The 18,862-nt window shown below is 51.2% G+C and overlaps 6 protein-coding genes across 6 annotated transcripts; 2 read left to right on the top strand and 4 right to left on the bottom strand.

The window, feature by feature from the left end:
• Positions 1-4,125: 4,125 nt before the first annotated feature.
• On the bottom strand, positions 4,126-5,768 carry Z519_09882 (uncharacterized protein; the record flags this gene model as incomplete). The annotated part of the gene is made up of 2 exons (XM_016767603.1): positions 4,126-5,601; positions 5,664-5,768. 2 exons carry the CDS (start codon positions 5,766-5,768, stop codon positions 4,126-4,128), a joined length of 1,581 nt encoding a protein of 526 aa, XP_016616395.1.
• Positions 5,769-6,007: 239 nt separating this feature from the next.
• On the bottom strand, positions 6,008-7,366 carry Z519_09881 (uncharacterized protein; the record flags this gene model as incomplete). Its single annotated transcript, XM_016767602.1, has 4 exons — positions 6,008-6,404; positions 6,454-7,124; positions 7,176-7,225; positions 7,276-7,366. The coding sequence occupies 4 exons, from the start codon at positions 7,364-7,366 to the stop codon at positions 6,008-6,010; spliced, it is 1,209 nt and encodes a 402-aa protein (XP_016616394.1).
• A 443-nt stretch (positions 7,367-7,809) lies between these two features.
• On the bottom strand, positions 7,810-9,492 carry Z519_09880 (uncharacterized protein; the record flags this gene model as incomplete). Its single annotated transcript, XM_016767601.1, has 4 exons — positions 7,810-8,479; positions 8,531-8,900; positions 8,956-9,230; positions 9,287-9,492. The coding sequence occupies 4 exons, from the start codon at positions 9,490-9,492 to the stop codon at positions 7,810-7,812; spliced, it is 1,521 nt and encodes a 506-aa protein (XP_016616393.1).
• An 833-nt stretch (positions 9,493-10,325) lies between these two features.
• Z519_09879 (uncharacterized protein) lies at positions 10,326-12,051 on the top strand (the record flags this gene model as incomplete). The annotated part of the gene is made up of 5 exons (XM_016767600.1): positions 10,326-10,484; positions 10,534-10,708; positions 10,762-10,980; positions 11,077-11,330; positions 11,401-12,051. The coding sequence occupies 5 exons, from the start codon at positions 10,326-10,328 to the stop codon at positions 12,049-12,051; spliced, it is 1,458 nt and encodes a 485-aa protein (XP_016616392.1).
• A 333-nt stretch (positions 12,052-12,384) lies between these two features.
• On the top strand, positions 12,385-15,276 carry Z519_09878 (uncharacterized protein; the record flags this gene model as incomplete). Its single annotated transcript, XM_016767599.1, has 1 exon — positions 12,385-15,276. One exon carries the CDS (start codon positions 12,385-12,387, stop codon positions 15,274-15,276), a length of 2,892 nt encoding a protein of 963 aa, XP_016616391.1.
• Positions 15,277-16,356: 1,080 nt separating this feature from the next.
• On the bottom strand, positions 16,357-18,204 carry Z519_09877 (uncharacterized protein; the record flags this gene model as incomplete). Its single annotated transcript, XM_016767598.1, has 1 exon — positions 16,357-18,204. One exon carries the CDS (start codon positions 18,202-18,204, stop codon positions 16,357-16,359), a length of 1,848 nt encoding a protein of 615 aa, XP_016616390.1.
• Between the last annotated feature and the right edge of the window lie 658 nt (positions 18,205-18,862).

The raw sequence follows: 18,862 nt of genomic DNA, 5'->3' as shown, positions 1-18,862 counted from the left end.
TCCTAAAGGGTGCCGAATCTACGTTGAAGGAACAAACCACAGGCGACGCGCTTGGAACGTGGCCAAGCTGTTACCAAAGCTTGATATCACCATGCGTGGCTCTGATTTCAACGCCATTCATCGAGATCCAACGGACGCAGAAACCAGTGCTAGGTTGAGTGATCTGCAATCTCCTTCAAACTTCAGACGATGCATTTTGACAACCCTCCATCACGTCTGGTCCAAGAGCCCGTCGGTAGAGTCAAGACCCATCAAGACTCATCAAGACCGACAGGCGAGAACGACGGGGCCATGGCGTTTCATTGGCACTCCCGTATCAGACCATGAAATCTTCGAATCGTGCCTTGAGGGTTCTCTGTCGCGTTGCTCCGTCAATCTTGTATTTTCACCTTGCCATTTCAGAATTAGCCCACCAACCTGTAGGGTCGGGATAATGGCTGGTTCAAGAAACTTGCAGAGATTTTAGCGCGGGCCATATGCAGGCAACACCAAGGAGGGAATGTCATGGTACACCTCGAGTGGCCGGGGGAGACGAGCCCGAAAGAGTCTGGAGCCAGGAGGAGGCTCGACTCAGCAGGGGATTCTTGGGAAAACAGCATTGGTGGCGGTGCCTAGGCGTACGCTCAGAATTTTTCTGCAAGGTCCAAAATGTTGTGAGTTGTATTGGCGGGGCAGCCTTGGCGGGGAGCTACCCTGAAGGAGACTTCTAAAGCGGACGCCAAGCCACACGTGCCAGCTAGTCACGGTGCTTGAATTGACCACGTTTCTCATTGATTGGTGAACACACAACCTCCTCTCAGCTGCCCGCCAAGGCTCCGTCGCTGTTGACTCCGACGCGGCGAGGCTTGAGCGACGCAGACACTCCGAGTCTTTTGCGCCTTCTTCCTGCCATGGCCATCCACTCTATGGCCAGCGCTGCCACTATGGACTTCCATGCAGCCAAGCACGCCGGAGGCAACATACGGAGAGCACACAGTCATTACGGTCCTAGTGGTATCTAACTCCGTCGCAAGCCAACTCAAATGAAGTGGATGGAAACAAAGATGAGAAAAAGAAAAGAGAGGTCTTTATGCAATCCTCCTCCAAGCGCGCAAGTTATCAAAGGCTACACGTTTTGAACTCGCGCCTTCTAGTTACGGGAAAGGCGCTGCCTACTTGTGAAATCCACAGAACGCCCGCCGGGTCGGCTTCATGCTACCGTGTTGAGATTATTGAGATCGAGCAAGAACTCATGACTCCCATCATATGATGTTACTGCCTTCTATGATCAGCAATTTCACTCGGGCGCGGTGATAGTAGCCAACGCGACAAATCCATAGCATCAACGATCAAACGGTGTCTCCGCAAATGATGAATGGATGGGATCGTGACAACGACCCCCGGCTCCACTATATCTAGATCTGGCTTCTGTGCAATCGACACCATGCTCGAAGTGTGGGCGATTTCAAGAGGCGCCCGTTCATCGTGGGCTGAAAGAAGCAATTCGATCGTCTCTGGGCATTCATCAAGAATGCTGGGCATACCTCAGAGTCGGTTCAAGCTGAGGCGGAGGCGATACCGGATATTGCCCTTTGGCCTGAAGTGGCGCTCGATACGATGTGCTCTGTGCTCCGTAACGATCCTTCGCCTGACCCTTCCTTTTGCAGTTGCTATTACAATATTTCTCAGTCAATCGCCACTACCAAGCATGCTCCGTCCTTCAGGTCGCCGTCCGGCAAATGCTGGAAAGAGAAATAAAATAATATCGTCTCGTGTGAGACATACCTCCTTACGAATGCATGGAGTTCCACGCGATGGTAACCTTCCCTTTCCTGAAGAATCATCCTTCCCCCCTCTGGACCCATGACCCTTGTCCTACCGGTAGTCGCATGCTGTCTCCTTCAACCCTTGCTAGTGCCCGCATAAGAAGCGGGAGAGAATGTTCCATTGACTTTCCTGATTCAGCATAGAAACCGACCAGCCTCAGCCTCGAACCAATTACCCCTTGGTCACAAGGGAGGCCCCATCTCTGCAATTTGATTTTTTTTTTTCTTTTTCCTCAAGCGTTGGGCCCGTCCGAAATCAGCAGATTAGTTGGTAACAAGTAGACGCAGTCGCGGTCGAGGCGCAACCCCTCAAAGGCTGTCACATCCGGGTCCAGGCCCCAGGAGCATCGTGTGACAGCAGGGCCTGGGGGCCGCGGCAAGGCAGATCGCCGGTCCTCCCGTCGTGCTTCGGCTCGACAATCTGAATAGTACGGAGTATAGCCGTTCCGGCTATACACCAGGACACCGAAGGAGGTTCAACAGCTCGAGGTCGTGCGCTCTATGACTCACTGACCTCTGAGTATATCCCTTTGCCCACTTGACTTGCTCTACCTTGTCTTGACTCTGCACGAAGAGACACGGCATGGCCACGTCCATTGCTCAATCTGGAGCCTGTAGTCCCATGCTCAGACCACTGGAGATGGAGCACAATGTTGGTCTATCTGTGTGAGGTTGACTCGAGGCCGACACGCCAGGCTAGAAAATCTATGTATTTTCCTCACACGAATAACCCGGCAGAAAGCCTGGCCAACGTCCACCACGAATTGAAAGTCGTCAGAATCCGCTCCAACTCCCAGTATGAGTGTCGATACATAAAAGCGCACAGGCAATGAGGTCAACCACGAATTTCTATGGGCATGCATGCGTTAAAACGAGGGTGACGAGGTACAGAACAAACCTTCATCAGTTGCCTTCTGATGGTGAAACCAGATCCATTACTTTGCTTTACAACGTTCATGAAAGGACCTCGTCAGAAATGAAAGTACCGAGTACGCCGCTGAATGTTTGCGAAATGTGGTGTCTAAGAGCCAACATCCAACTACGTCGTCTCGTCCACGCGATAAGGCAACCCTTTCTGAGCATGTCCTATTGCCTTTCTAGATGTGATCACTCACACTGGTCCGTTCATTTCTAGCCTGTGCTCATGGGCACAAATCCCACATTCCTGATCCTTGCATCCATTGTGCCTTCAGACTATCACCAGCGTGAGTACAGCGAACCGTCTCGACTGGGATGCTTTAAGCTTCCGACCAGACGAGATTGAGAGAGAACAGGTTGTGAAGAGTGAAAACAGAAGGTTGCCAGCGGATTACAAGAGGAGGATGAAGATATGGACGATATTACCAACAGTAGCAACGTCAGTCTCGACTCGTTCTTCCAGACTCGTGCGCAGTTAGTCTGACCAGAGATGGTCGGGCCCTGATTCATTAGATCACGTCGGTTCTCCGCTGCTCATGAGGACTGTAGTGTTACGATCTCTGCGAAGGTCGTGTAGTGTTTGCTTTTCATCATGCGCGCCATGGACTTAATCCAGGTCCAACAGCAGACGTCCTTCAAAAGGGGAACCCGATCGGCCCTCGCAGATTCTCGCAGATATAAACCCCCTAGGCGAAGTTCACAGAGAATCGAAACATGTTGTCGACTGCAACATGTCGACAGACCAAAGACGCCGTTCTTTCTCTCAGTCACACACAGAAAGGGAAGGGCATCGGACAAGAGGGCTCGTCGCAATTCTCTGCCATTTAAGACAATCCAGTCATCGTCTCCGTTGCCTCTTTCGTGCTGGTCATGAATCGAGCTGTCAATCGTTCTGTCCTCCTTACGACCTTGTGGACAGGTGGTTAGGCTTCAAGCCTCGAGAAATTCCTCTAAAAAGATCAAAGACAGTGACTTATTCGTTATACGTGGATTGCATGCTCAGCGCGAAACAAACAGCCCTTTCTACATATGATGATATAGCTACGCTCAGCTATGTACCACCTTGTTAATTCAACTCCGTCTTCTAGTACAGATCAATCCCGACCCGAGCAACGCGACCTGCACTTCTAAATCTATCGGTCACTTCAGACGGTCCATTCAATCTCCGTTACTTTGCCTCCGATTCGTGACTCTTGATTCTGGCACTCAAGCTGGAAAACCACATCTGATACTCTCCTACTTGATGTCTTCCCCATTGCCTCATCAAGGCCTTGCACTCCAAAAGGATTACTTCAACACACGCGGGTGACAGTTCATCGAGTTGAAAGATGACAATCACCTCCCCCCAAGTTCCAACATATTCCTCGTTTTATCCTTCACTCTCCGCGGTGCCGACTGACCGCTATGCATGCCCATTCACTGCTTTCCCGTTTTGCTCCTTGTCGCCTTTACTAGCTTTAATGTGTTCTTTCCCGGCTTGTAGCGCTCCTTGAAGCCCAAATTGCTGTCTCACGCCCTCAATGCGGTGTGTCGAATTGATGTTCTTAACCAACACAATTTGAAAACAAGTCGCGGACCCTTGTCTGGAGATAATGGTACTCCAGGCCAAGAAAAATTCCCATATTCTGTACCATCTCACGCCGTATTTTGCCTTGACCTTGTCGGCATTGGCGAGCCAATTTCTGTACCATCTCCAGAGAGTCGCACTGTAGTGAACGCCGATCGTGTCCACGGCTTTGACCTCAAAGCCCGCACCTTCAAGTTTATCAATCACGAATCCCAGAGGAGTCGACGCATCGGCGCCAGGGAAGATGTACTTGTTCATGAAAAGACCCCAAATGAGGTCTTCGTATTGCCAATACTTCCTCAACCCGGCGATTTGCAAGAAGAAAACACCATCGTCATCCAATAGATCGTTGACTTGGCGCAGGAAGCTCGAGAGGTGTCTGACTCCCACATGTTCGGCCATTTCGAGACAGGTGATTTTTTTGTATTTTTCGTTGGATCTATTGGGTGGGGTCTGAGGAATGTCACGGTAATCCATGCAGAGGATTCGAGATTGGGTTTCTGGGATGTTTGACTTCCGGAGACCGTTGTTGCCCCATTTTGTCTGGTTACGGCCCAACGTGATGCCAGTTGCGTGCGCGCCATAGTTAACGCTGGCGTATTTTGCCAGGGTTCCCCAGCCACAGCCGATATCGAGGAGCGTCTCACCCTGTTGGAGACCGATCTTCTCGCACACCACGGCAAGTTTGTTGTCTTGTAGTTCCTCTAAAGATTCCTCGCGGTTGATGTCCGAGATGATGCCCGACGTGTAAATCATGCGGGGGCCAAGGAACCAGGCGTAAAAATCGTCACCACGGTCGTAGTGATCACGGACTTGTTCTTCATCCTGGGAGCGGGTGTGCATGATAACTTCGGGGATCATGCCGGTGAAAAAGTACCGGAATAATGAGAGCGTGAAGCGGAAACTTGCCCAGTCGTGGCGATACTCCAAGGTCTCCAAGCAATCACCCTTGAACGAGACCTTCTGGTCAAAGTACATCTCGTGGAATGTCTCAATAGGGATTTTGTTTTTACCATGGTATCTTGCTCGATCCTCCTCACTGTGGAAGTCGAGGTAGTGTTCGACTGGACGACCCGGGTATGTGGCCTTGTCATTTATTCGAGGAGAAATGGTTGAGGCGACGGCCCAGAACAGCATGAGGATGGGAATGCTAGTGAAGACTGCAATGAAGAGGGTGGTGTAGATGCCGCCATGCAGTTGGCGGGCAATGTACCACGGCACAGCGATGAGCAGCCCGATGAGCAGGATGTTATTGAAGGAGTCACCTCCTGCGGCGTCGGCAGGGAGAGGACCATTCTTGATTGAGGGATACTAGAGGAGCCCGCCATAAGTCAGGAGAAGACATAGAGCTTTCATTGAGCTGCAGAACATACGGAAGTGGTGCGGACACCGCAGTTTGAGGGAGGTTGCTCCGGAGGGGCAGGAGGTGTCTGGATGAACTCGAAGTCCTCAGTGGACTCTGGATGTTCGTTGGCCATAGCGGCTGCTGTTGGCACGAAGGTATGTGAAAGAAGGGGGAAGCGATGCGGTGAACATTTCGAGGTGGGAAGAGAGGAACATGTGCGGGCCGGGGGATGCGGCGTTACGGTCAATGCGGTGTACTAGGTATTACTTGGTAGGTACCTGCATATCCAAAAGTGGAGATGCCAATCTTTTGATATCACCAGCCACGGTCAGGCGGCAAGATTTCGGTCTGTACTCTGCAGAGAAGCCTCTCTTAATCTTCATCGATCTTGCCTGCGAACTCTCCAAGGAGCACATCGTCCGTCGCAGGGCCCCGGTTGTTCCTTACCCATTCCGTCTCAACCCTGAAAAAAATCCACATCCATCTTCTCACCACCTCCAACAACTCCATCAGAAAAATCCCACCCTCCAGGTCATTAAAGTGATCCAAATGTGGTGACAGCTTGAAACTCCAGGTACACCGCAGGAGGAAATCTATAAGAATGGCACTATAGTACACCTCTTTTGCATGGAAGTACCGGTGACGCCGCAGGCCCCAAGGGTACTCTGGGTTACTCCTCTCGCGCCTAGAGGAGAAGAGGGAAAGGTCCCAATCTTTGGCCACATCCCAGTAGAAGGAATAGAATGAATTGACGAAAACGAAGAACATCCTGCAGAATGTTAGAGAAATGCAAGAGGGAAATAATTAGTTGTCCTCACCATAGTCTGAACAGCCCAGCCTCGCTCAGATGGAATTTGTTAGGGTCATAACCTCGTTGCAAAGCACTCAAAATGATGACTGGAAATGCGCTCGCATACTTTAACGCATTGGCCAGATGTTGCCCACCCCAACCCGAAGACGTAGATCGATTCCTTCGAACCCGAAAATACTCAATCAGACACTGCCGTAACCGAATCATGCTCGGGATGCTGATGATCAGAGGCACAAGGTATGCGCCTCCACAGCCGCGGTTTGGTCTCGCTGTACTGGTTGTCTTTGCATCAAGAAGCATGCATGTCGAAACGAATAAATCTCCCAGGACTTTTGCATAACTCGTGAGAACGTCAGCCAGCAGAATATCCCCGAATTTTCCATCTTGTACTTCTGCCAGGCCGCCCACGCTGATTCTCTTAAACGACTTCAGGAAATGTAGTCGACCCGAGCGCGACATGCGTTTGAGTGGCAGTAGAAAGCACACCGCGAGCAGCAGGAGGTAGGACTGAGGGAGGATCTGCCATCGGAGAGCTGCGCGCTCGTTGCCCCGTGTGACGGCCCAGAAGAGAAGAAGCGAGGTAATCAATGGAACGGACAGGAAAGATGCCAATCGATATGTCGAGTAGTGATGGTGCTGCGCCTGTCGAGGAGGATATCGAATCAACGCTGGCACATCCTGAGATGGTGAGCAGAGGACCGATAGACAAGGTCAGGACATTACACCTACAATTTTGACAAGATGCAAGTAATGTAGATTGAGTCCCCATGCCCAAATACCTAGTTGCGCCGTTAGACCATGTACAAAAGGCGTCCGTCCAGCGACATACCAAGAACAATTATAATCGCGACTCTGTAAGGGAGCGGCAGAACAAGACTGAACGAGTCGACCTCAGGCTCCACGGCGACGTCTCCGTCCATGTTGACTAGAAGATATCATACTTCGGATGACTATAAAGGATCCGAAGACTAAGGGTAAAGAGAAAGAAAATTGTAATATCAAAAAAGAGGGGAAGGGCTAAGTCGCATACTGAATTCGAGAAATCTGGTGCTCCAGCTTGCGAAATTGATATTTACTGGTAAGAAGTTCGGACGCAACCTGGTGACCTAATATGGCAGCCCCCCGCCGCCGCTTTTACACGCGCCTGGGAACCCCAACCCTCCAGACACTTGAAATACACTGGTAAACCCAGGTAGGCCTCAGTCCGTTTGCTCATTGGATTTACGACCGCTATCATCGATTTCCAGGATCAAGAGCTGCCAAAAGTTACCAATAGCGACTGTCCGCACACCCTTGTATCTGATTTTGCAACCCCGTGATATTGGTACAAGCTCATCTATGGTAGATTCAATTCGGACAGTTTTCAAGACGTCTTGATGTACTCCGCTTTGAAAGCAGTCGTCTTCATCTCGGCAACCAAGCTCTCGCCGAACTCCCCCTCGTATCCATGGGCTGCAAGGTATTCTCTGAAATTGGCGTCTTCGCTCTCAAGTTCTCGATCTCGGTCAGGGATGAATATCCAGGAAATAATGCCCCCGGCGGCGGCGAATCCGGCGCCAATGAGGAAGACCGCCTGAGTACCCTTTTGCGTATCGCTGAAGGAGTTCTGAATAGGCGTGAAAACTTGAGTTCCAATGGCGGCACCAGCCTTGCCCACAGCAGCGGCAAACCCCATGAAGTGGCCGCGCAGAGGGGTAGGGAAGCTTTCGGCCGCCGTCAAGAAGGTGCAAACCCCAGGCCCCATCTCTCCAAAACTATTGAAGGTCCCATAGAGGACGACAAAGAGAGGGAAGACGGATTGAATAGGGTTCAATGCGCCTCCGAGAATGAATCCTAAGACGGCCCAGCACGCGAAACCAAGGGTCATAGTTTGTTTGCGGCCAATCCTATCCATCAGTAACCCACCCACGAGGCAGCCTGGCAGATAGAAGCAATTCACCACCGTCCCGTATCCGATGTTCTGGATCAAGGTGTTGTTAGGATTGAGTTGCCCGATGATGGTGGAGCTGAAGATTCCAAACGGGTAGGTAACACTTTCGACCTGTTAACGACGCTCACGGAAGGAAGAATGGCACCCAACTTACAAGTCATACATAAACCACGCCAGAGAAGTCCCTACCATGGGCTTCCAATATCGCTTGATGATCAACCAATAGGGCACGTTTCGCTTGATAGCGTGTTTGCGATATTGGGTCGACTCGACCATCCGAATTCGGAAGAAGAAAAGTGCCACAGGGAGGACAAAACCCAATCCAAAGCAGACGCGCCAAGTGCCGCTCGAGATCTTCTCATTGTAGCATTCGATGACAATTAGGGCAACGACACCAGCCACTACGAAGCCCAGGTCGATGGCGAAGTCAGTCGCCACGGCAACCAGGAAGCCTCGTCTGCGGCGGACATATTCACTCTCGTCTGAAGCTTCGGCACTACCGGTCCCACAGGTCGGGTATTCACCTGGAGCCTGTTGTCAGGACGTCGACTGGCGTCGCAACATTTGAGTTGTACTCACCTCCAGCACCGAAACCAGCGACACCACGAGCAACGATCATCATCCAAAACATGCCGAGTTGAGTGGTGCCATGGGCAGCTGTAGCCAACACGATACCTAGGACAAGGAAGGAAGTTGCAAAGACAATACCGGTTCGACGACCTATCTTATCGATGAGAAAGCCAAAAAAGAGCATCCCAAAGATTTCGCCGATGAGATATGCATTGGACAGTCGAGTCTTGATGATGCTAGACATGCCGTCTTTGTACAGGTCCGTGAACAAGGGCTCCATGTATCTGCAAGGTGATTGTGTAAGTATTTCATTTCCATTCGGCGGCGACATGGCACCTACCCAATGATTTGCGCGTTGTATCCATCGGAGAACAAGGCAAGTCCCGCAACCAAAACGGTGATGACAGACGAGACCTTTGTGATCCTGGCGATGTCTACTCGACTGAGTCTTCTGTCTCCAATGTCGACATCCTGTCCATTGGGTTGACTCCCAGAGGACTCATGACCCGCGACTTCGTAAGAAGGCTGGTACTTCTCGGCTGCCATTGTGGTTGAAAGGAGGTCGCCCGTAGTGTCGAAGTGAAATCCTTGGACTTGGGTCTAGAGAGCAGGCGTGGGCATCCATATGCATCTTCAAATATATCCTGAGGAAATTTGTTCTGCGGCTACAAACCTCTCGCGTCGACGGGCCCCGTTCGATCTCGAACCGCCGCCATCTCGCCGTGATTCCGTTAACCAGTGGTCAACTCCGAGAGCTCTGGCTTCAACAATAAATTGAGAAAATGTAGGTTGGAAACCCTTCATGATAATCGCCCGCCACTTGTGTGGGAACGTGCCACTGGCCTCGCCGTTAAATTCTGCCAAAGATACGAGGCGAAGGGCGTTCAGCCTTCTCCTCCAACAGCCCTTTTTCGAGGCAAGCTTGCATGAGCTTAACCCACGTGCCAAGGTCAAACAAGATGATTCGGATTTAGAGAACCGGGAGGATGGCGATCTTTTTGCAATAGAAAGCCATTGACACAGTTCGATGTCGCATCTTCTGCAGCCACTCGGTTCGAAGTGCGATGTTGCAATGTCTGACAACAAGAAATCCTGAACAGGAGCAGCATTGTAGCCCACGTGGACACCTCGTATCCTTGTTGTCTGACGGGAGGAGCTAGCGTCGTAAGGTCGGCAAATGCTGGTTTCGATCCACAGAGGAAGTATTCCATTGAGGGCTCTTTCAATTGGCCAATGGGTGAGAGAAGGCAAGGAAAGTATATAAGCGGCCTAAGTTAGGTCACTATAGGCGTAGTCGGGATAGAGATGCAGTTTTGGAGCATTTAAGCATACTAAATTTTCAGGCATCGCAAATTGGTTTGGCGCAAAGAAAAGGCAGAATGCTGTTGACCGAAGAGCAGCTCCAGTTCTTTCGCAAAAATGGCTACTTGATCCTTCGTGACGTCCTCTCCGAGGAAGAGACCAAGGATCTCCAACGATGGGCGCAGGAAGTCCATGACTGGCCAACAGATGCGAACAGTCCATGGATGCCGTACGAGGTATATGCTTTGGAGACGGACAAGTGATGAAACGCTGAAGATCTGGCAGGAAATCAACGCTCAAGGGAAAACGGTGCTTTGCCGGACAGAAAACTATGCAAATTCCCATGCAGGCTTGAATAACCTCCTTCGCGGAGAGAAGGTGTTGAATCTGCTCAAACAACTGTCAGGGGAGGACATGTTGTTGTTCAAAGAAAAGATCAACTACAAGCTCGCAGGAAGTGGTATGGCCTTCACACACAAAGTCAGCGTCGACCTGTTGCTCACCAAAGCATAGGGGGATTTGCGCCCCATGTTGATTCGACAGCATATACTCACATCAAAAACATCAACCACCTTGCCATCCTCTTGGCTGTTGATCCATCGGATATGACCAATGGTGGCCTCGAGGTCGTTGATGGGAGCCATGAAATGAACGTGCCAATTGGTAAAGACAACTGCATCGAGCCAGAATGGGTCAAGCAACAGAAATGGACCCCTGTGGAGCTCAAAGCAGGTGAGCTGGGTTGACCACCTTCTTTTCAAGCGGTGCTTTCTCGTCCCACGAATCTGTAGAGGGCTGGCCTTCCAAGTTCTGATCCGGATGCTGCAGGACAAGTCCTCGTTTTCGGCTCCTATCTTGCTCACCGGAGTGGCGCCAACCATAGCAATCACGACCGAAAAGCGCTTTATGCCACATACAACTGTGCAAGAGAAGGTGACCTGCATGACGAGTATTACGCGCACAGAAAAGTAGTATGGCCACCTGTGCAGCTGCGGAAAAAGGGAGAAGAGTACAAAGAAGGTGCACTACGTTACGGATATGGAAGTCCAATGTTGAGTGTAGATGCTGGGAAGCAGCTCGAGGTAAGAACCAAACCGATTATGGTTGCCACTAGTTGTTCTTCTCGTGCTTTGCTCATTTCCTCCCTGGCAGTTCGATGAAGAAATGTGGAAGTCTGAACCTGCGGCGGCACTGGTTGCATCCCGCATTATTGACATACTCAACAAGTATGGGAAAGGCGACTACATCGGCGAACCGATATCGCAGATTGAACATTCATTACAATGTGCGCACCTTGCCGCCCGGAGTATGGCGGACCCACAAACAATTGCAGCCGCATTGCTCCATGACATTGGGCAGATCGTCCCAGAGGCGGATGCTGAGCATATCCTGGGCGGAGCTCAGGTACAGAACATGCGTCCGAATAGCATGATCAGCCTGGATTTGCAAAGTTCGGATAGCGTGGGGAGGGTTTCTCACGAAACACTGGGTGCCCAGTATCTGTTGGCATTAGGATTTCCGGCCAAGGTGGCTGAGCTCGTCGAGGCTCACGTTCCTGCAAAGCGTTATCTCTGTGCCACAGAAGATGGATACTACAACACTCTGAGCGACGCAAGCAAGGAGAGTTTACGATTTCAGGGAGGACCCATGAGCCCGGATGAAGTGCGACAGTGGCAAGAGAGCAAGTGGGTAAATGAGAAAGCAAATCTGAGGAGATGGGATGACGGAGCCAAGGTGGTTGGCTTGAATGTACCTGGACTGGAGACATATCGACCTGTGTTGGAGCAAGTCTTGAATTCGTGACGGATGAAAAGCCAGACAAGATAGCTTGACGAAAAATGGTGAAAAGAAGTAACTTAACGGCTATGTCTGATCCTTGGAGTACACTCTTTATGTCTTTAGCTGAGAGTGATGGCAGAGATGGTATACTTGAGGAGGAAAAGGTCGAGGAGGTCTGACAACAAGCATTGCTCTATGATATCGAGTCCATACATAAGGGCATCTGAATAAGAAGGTTTGCCGAATCACATGACGTACTCTTCTAGACTGCGTTCACTCCATTGCATTCGTTTGCGGCGGTCCACTGCGAAATATTACAGACAATTGCCCTCCCCTGCACTAGGTCCGGCGAGCAGGATGAGGTGGTATGGAGTAGTCTCCATATTGTTGACTCTGTTTTGGCCGGCTTCTGCCATCTTTGCTGACGATGCCTTCCACATAGACTTCCACCACGCTCTTCTTGGAAGCCCACAGCCCCATACCACCTTCTTCCATAGACCTCATTCGAACACCAATGCCTCTCTGCTCTACACCGTCTCCGACAAAGCTGTTCTAGGCGCCGTTAATCCAAAGGACGGATCAGTGCTGTGGCGTCAGCCACTGGCAGGACAACCTGTTGATAATGCCTTGAGTTCCTTTCTGGTTTCGGGAGAAAGAGACGGACAGCTGGTGAGCGGGTACGAAGCAACTGTGGCGTGTTGGGATGCTCTCGATGGAAGACTCATTTGGGATTACAAGTTGCCGGAGGGGACCGTAATAGATGGACTGCAAGCCATTCCTCTCCAAGGCTCCGTCACCGACGGAGTTACGCAAGATTTTATGGTTTTAGCTACACCAACGGACTCTCAAACACATACTTCGGTCATTCGAATTGCTGGCGACGGGAGCGGACAACGATGGCAACACATAGATTCAAGCACAGCGCATGGCTCCTCCGTGTCAATCGCTGTCACCTCGAAGCACATCTATTATATCGCAGTGTCTCACGGTTTATTGACGAGCAACAAGGCGAAAGTTGTCACTCTCGACAGTGCAACAGGGCACGAGACTAGCCAAACGGGCGTGCACGTCGATGCTGAGCCGCTGGGGACTAACCGTCGATACGCAGCGGCTTCCTGCTCCAACTTTCCCTTCCTGATCTCCGCCGAGAGACCGTTCCGGTCGGTCAAGGTCAGCCTTCTCAACAACCCAAAAGTATCGTCCCTCACTTTGGACGAAAAGGGTGAGGAGATCGTGGATATTACTGTCCATGCAGATTGTGACCAAGCTGCGGCAACTCATTTTCTACTCCAAATGAAAGGCCAGACACGACAATGGGCCGAGGTCTTTCATGTGAACACAAAATCAGGCGATGTTACAAAGGCCTATTCACTACCGGCCACCGAAGAAGAGAGTGTCTTCACTGTTAGCAGCTATGAGACGACCACCTTTTTCATCCGTTCTACCGAGTCGGAAGTCCTTTTGTACTCCTCGGAGTCACACGGACAGCTAGGAAGATGGAAGAAGACAAACTTCAAGACTTCTCCGGGAAGCTTTCGCTCACACGCGACCGCCGAGGTTGTCAGTAGGGGGAAGGCCAGCTACGCTGTTCGAGTCGCTGAATTCTCCACAAGTGGAGATTGGTCTCTCATTCGCAATGGAGAACTGCAATGGAGCCGGCCGGAAATGCTGGCATATGCAAATATTGCTGCATGGGACGAAAATGGCACTCCAGATGCCCTGGCTGAGGAACTCGACCTTGAATCTTCTGTTAACCCCTGGACGGCTTACATCCATCGCCTCAAGCGACATCTCCATGATCTCACATCACTTCCAGAGTATCTACGCAGCCTTCCCGACAGCATTCTGAAATATACTCCTGATGCTGATGCAATTACCCGCAAAAATCTAGTGGGGACCAAGGTTGTGATTGTTGCCACGAGTCGGAAAGAAGTAATCGCGCTCGACGCCACCACTCCAGGGGTCCTCAGGTGGCAATCAGATCTCTCCAGCTATATCCCGGGAGATGCTGAAATGAAGTCTGTTACAGTTGCTGACGGAAAAGCCTCAGTCTATCTTTCCAATGGGTGCCTCATTGTTTTAAGCGCGAGTAATGGAAGTCTTATCGAATACCAGCCCGGCACCACTCCCATATCTCATCTGATTCGCATCCCCAGCAGTCCTGCGCCAGCAGTCATCAAAGTTGGATCCGATGGTGTTCCTCATCTCGCCGAAGATTCCGTCCCTGTCATTGCGTTGGAAGGGAACGTTGTGGTAACATTAAGCCCAGAAGGAAAGGCAGTTGGATGGACCGTTGGTCGCAATGTCGAGAAAACATGGATCCTGAAGCCACAAGAAGGGATGAAGATCGTTCATGCTGTTGCTCGGGCAGAGCATGATCCAGTTGCCTCAATCGGCCGAGTGCTAGGTGACAGATCCGTACTGTACAAGTATCTCTCGCCAAACATTGCGCTTCTGCTGGCCACCTCGAATTCCGGAGCATTGACAGTCTATTTAATCGACGCCGTGACAGGAGCCATTTTACATACCGCAACCCACTCCGGCGTCCTTTCCTCAGACATCCCTGCTGTGATTTCCGAAAACTGGTACGCCTACACATTCACCGCCCGTGACCCATTCACTTCCGGACTTTCCAACCAGCTCATCATCTCCGAACTCTACGAATCCTCAGTCCCGAATGATCGGGGGTTATTGTCAGCGCGGACGAACTATTCCGTCTTCTCTGTGGACGGCGCCGCAGCAAAACCCCACGTCATATCTCAGTCATACACTGTGGCTGAACCAATCTCTCATTTAGCAGTCTCGCAAACCGCGCAGGGGATAACCACACGCCAACTGCTCGCCACGTTACCCAACAGCAATGCTATAATCGGCATCCCCCGCGAAATACTCGATCCTCGCCGTCCGGTCGAGCGGGATCCCAATGCCACGGAGCGAGAGGAGGGTCTCACTCGCTATATGCCCAACTTAGAGTTTGATCCAAAATACTACCTCACACACGCACGCGAAGTGATGGGAATCAAGGAGGTTCTCTCTTCCCCCTCCCTCCTGGAATCTACATCCATGATTTTTGCATTCGGACATGATGTATTTGGCACGACGATCACTCCGAGCATGGCATTCGATGTGTTGGGGAAGGGCTTTAATCGGGTGCAATTGGTCCTCACGGTGGTGGCGTTGTTTGTAGGCGTAGGGGCGCTGAGACCTCTAGTGAGGAAGAAGACGGTTGAGGGGCGGTGGAAGCAGTGAGTTAACTTCGAGCTCTACCAAGCGACTTTTACATGGATTGGATCCTGCTGTTGGCTTTTGTCGTGTCAACAAGATTCGCGACAATATAGAACAAAATGTGTCAAGAACGGCCTGATTGAACAGATTCCCTGCCCATTGTGACGGACGAGATGGAATGGACGGCTGAAGGGAAGCGAGAGCAAGAGTGACCTGTGTGCTGTTTGATATGTAGAATATCCTAGTTAGGAATGAAGACAAGGAAAGCAAAGAAAGAGTCCGTCTGGGCTGGAGGGTTTGGAAGATTTACCTTCTGTCCTCGTCTACCCCGACCTTTGCTCTATCTGTGCAATAGACATCGAAAGGACGTCGGTGGACCGCCAGACACTATTTTCTCTTTCCTGACCGGTCATGGAGCCATGTATGATTTCCACGCGCTTCTAGTGTTTGATGCCAGCTACATTTCATATTACATATATTAGTATCCATAGAGAGGTAGATATCTCTGTAGAGTAGAATTCGGGAAAGCACAAGTTCCCATCCTCTCGTGCTCCCGCGTGCATCCTGCCTAAGTGCCCATGTTAAGCGCACATCCCATTCCCTCAAACATAGGACAAAGCCATATTTCGGCCGTCTGCGACAATCTTCGCTGTGTCGGGACACTCAACCTCGTAAAGGATAACTAGCTTCGGGCTAGCGACCTCGGGCCATCTTCCCTCATCGTGAAATGTGTCGTTGGATGTGGAAGCCTATGTGGATGTCTCGTCAATATCGCTGCCCGTGATGGAAGGCTCTCCGATAATGACAGCATCCCGAAGTCTCCGCGTAGATGTGCCGGGATCCGAGAGAGCGTTTCGGATCTGCTCCATGGCTGTGTGAACATATCAAGCATAATCTGCCGTCGCGATCATCTTCCGGTCGACTGAAGCCGACTTGCCTCACTGCCATGCGTGCTGTACAGTGCACCGACATCTCCCAACCGGGCAATCGCCGGTCATACATCCGAAACAGCCTCGCCAAATGCCCTGGTAGTAGTCGGGATGACATTCTCGCATTCAGCATGCCAAGGGTTGTTGGGGGCGGCGAAATTGCCGTAACTCATGTTCAGAATTCGACCAATTTCTTTAAACTTGTATCTTGCAACCGGGGAAAATAGAGATATGTCTCCCTCAAGAATCGCGTGACGTCTTCAAAGCTACCAAAATCCAGGTTTGCGGCGACCAAGTAGCTAAAGCGGGTGCTGAAAAATCGCCTCTGAGACGGCACCGGGTCCCCCTTTCGCTCGAGTTCGGGACGCAAGAATACGTCTTCCACGTACGCACCAATAGAGTAGATCCACAGAACATCGCGTGTGCGTTCATCAGGGACAAGAGAAAAGTCCGCGGCCGCGGGCCGTAGGGCTTCCATGACAGCAGTCATTTCCATGTGGTAACGTTTGCTCTCACGGAAGACGCCGCCGGGTTGATAGTGCTCTTCGAAGATGCATCGATCAAAACAGCGCATAGCAAGGCATAACGCGAACTCGTAAGTAAGCGCGAGTTGGGATGCAATTCCATTAGGCGCGGAGACCACTGTCATAGGCTTGCCATCCATTTTAGCAGCTTCAACCAAGTCGCAACAGTAGTGCAGACCGCGAGCTCGGACTGCGACTTTGCGAGCATGAGACCAGCGGAAGATCTCTGTCGTGCCAGAGGATTTAGACGTCGCATATTTGAATTTTAGCTCCTCGATCACTAAAAGCTCTCGCATGTCTTCAAATATAGCTTTTAGGGCCGGGCTGATGGAGGTTGAGCCGGAAGATTCAGAGGGAGCTGTTTCAGGGAAAGCAAGCTTCAAGTCTTCGCATAATGTGGGCGGGTCGTTCGACTCGGTGCTCCACGGGTAGTCGCGCCACGATCCAGGGTCGAAGTCGCCAATTTCCATCACAGGACGAGTGCGTAGGGCAGCAGCGAGGCCTACCACCGCACCAAGCAGAATTTCTTTCTCCATGCGGCCGATCGCTGACCAACCTCCCATCGACTCAATTATTTTCCTGGATGCGGTCAAGTGGACTATTGCTGCATGAACATTGCCGCTAAGCATCTCGGCGGCTCCAAGCCAGCAGCAGGCGGCGAAGATTTTCCTCAGCTTTCCAGCGTCTCCAGTGTGCCGCTGTGATTCCAGAGACTCTTGTAGCGCTCTGAGTGCCTGGAATTTATGTTTCTCTGCATGCCCCAATGTCCGCTCGTACGGCTGGCCTCGGTTCCGCTGCCTGCTGCTGCTGCTGTAGTATGCATGGGAGATAATTGCATGACTAGAAGCTTTGTCTGTGATAAAAGCTGGCATTTTCTTTAGGGATTCGGCCGTGAGGGCGCCGTGATTGTGACGCAAGGCTATCTCGGATGGCCAGGTGTTCAGCATCGATTGTGCCCGGGCCTGTTGAAGTAACAAGTGCTCAAGTGCACTGACTGGTATGACCGTTGTATTGAACGGATCAGTGTTTCCTTTGAATATGGGAATGGAACTTTGTGCAACCACCTGCGATTGATTTCCATCTCGCCTGACTTGAATCTCCCTCCTCTTGCGTCCGACATTGGCCTCTGTGCTGCTGTTTCCGCTGGAACTCTTGGTAGGAAGACGATACCTGTGGAAAGGTTGATTCTGCTGGTTGAATTTCTGCCAGGGCTTAGCACTCTCTTGAAGTAGTTCCTGAGCAGACGGGGTGTCCACGGGGCGTGTCGACGGAGGGGACGTGGTCTCTTCACTTGAGGATCGCTCCGAACGAGTCGCGAGAGCAGCAGCACTGGTTTCTTCGTCTGGTCGCTGAGTGGACTGCTTTCTGTATTTTGGGTGCGACACAGTTGCAGCATGAGACCGGGCCGAGGCCCGGATTAGCTCCTGTTCTCGCTTGGAGGACGGGAAAGGGTGGGAGTCAACAAAGCGGACCGCTGTTGGCTTCTTCTTTGACGCCATCCAGTCCCGCTGTCACCGATTAATCGTGGATGATGAGTGAGCAAGCATGCTGAGAAAGAGAAGTAATGGTCTGCAACCCACGAGCAATATCCTCTCAGGCGACACGCGGATGGGATTAGCGATTCGAAATCAAGCCAGATTGGGACTCACCCATAAAGCAAACAAAAGTATGTAACAACAAAGACAATAACATCCAGGTCTCGCCAGGATCATGACACAAGACAAGAGAATGGGACATGATATGAGAATCTCAATGGACTGGCCGGATGGCCTTATATTGCGATCGGGCAAAGCGCCGATATGGATTTTAGCCAGTGGTGTTGTTGGTCGGAGACAAGGAGCAGGATGACAGTAACAAGCGGGATGGGCTCGCGGCCAGGAGCAATGAGTGCCTAGGTGCATACCTTTAGCAGTAAATTTCCGGCATCAAGAAAAGGTCAACTGTTTTGGGAAGGTAAATGATTGGTGTGTGGGACACCCAGAGTGAAGAGGGTTCCAAAATGGTGATATGTGGCATCTTCCCAAGTATCGCCCAAAACGTGTTGGATAACTTTGAGGTGTGGCATCTAGAAGATCTGCCAGCACCGTTAAGATCCACTTCTTGCTTCTTGTTTGACCGCATTGAACGACTCCCGGCCGCCATTTGTGTCGGCCTAAG

This window comes from Cladophialophora bantiana (assembly GCF_000835475.1).
Source record: "Cladophialophora bantiana CBS 173.52 unplaced genomic scaffold supercont1.16, whole genome shotgun sequence".
NCBI lineage: Eukaryota > Fungi > Ascomycota > Eurotiomycetes > Chaetothyriales > Herpotrichiellaceae > Cladophialophora > Cladophialophora bantiana.
This window is presented reverse-complemented; position numbering and strand designations above follow the sequence as displayed.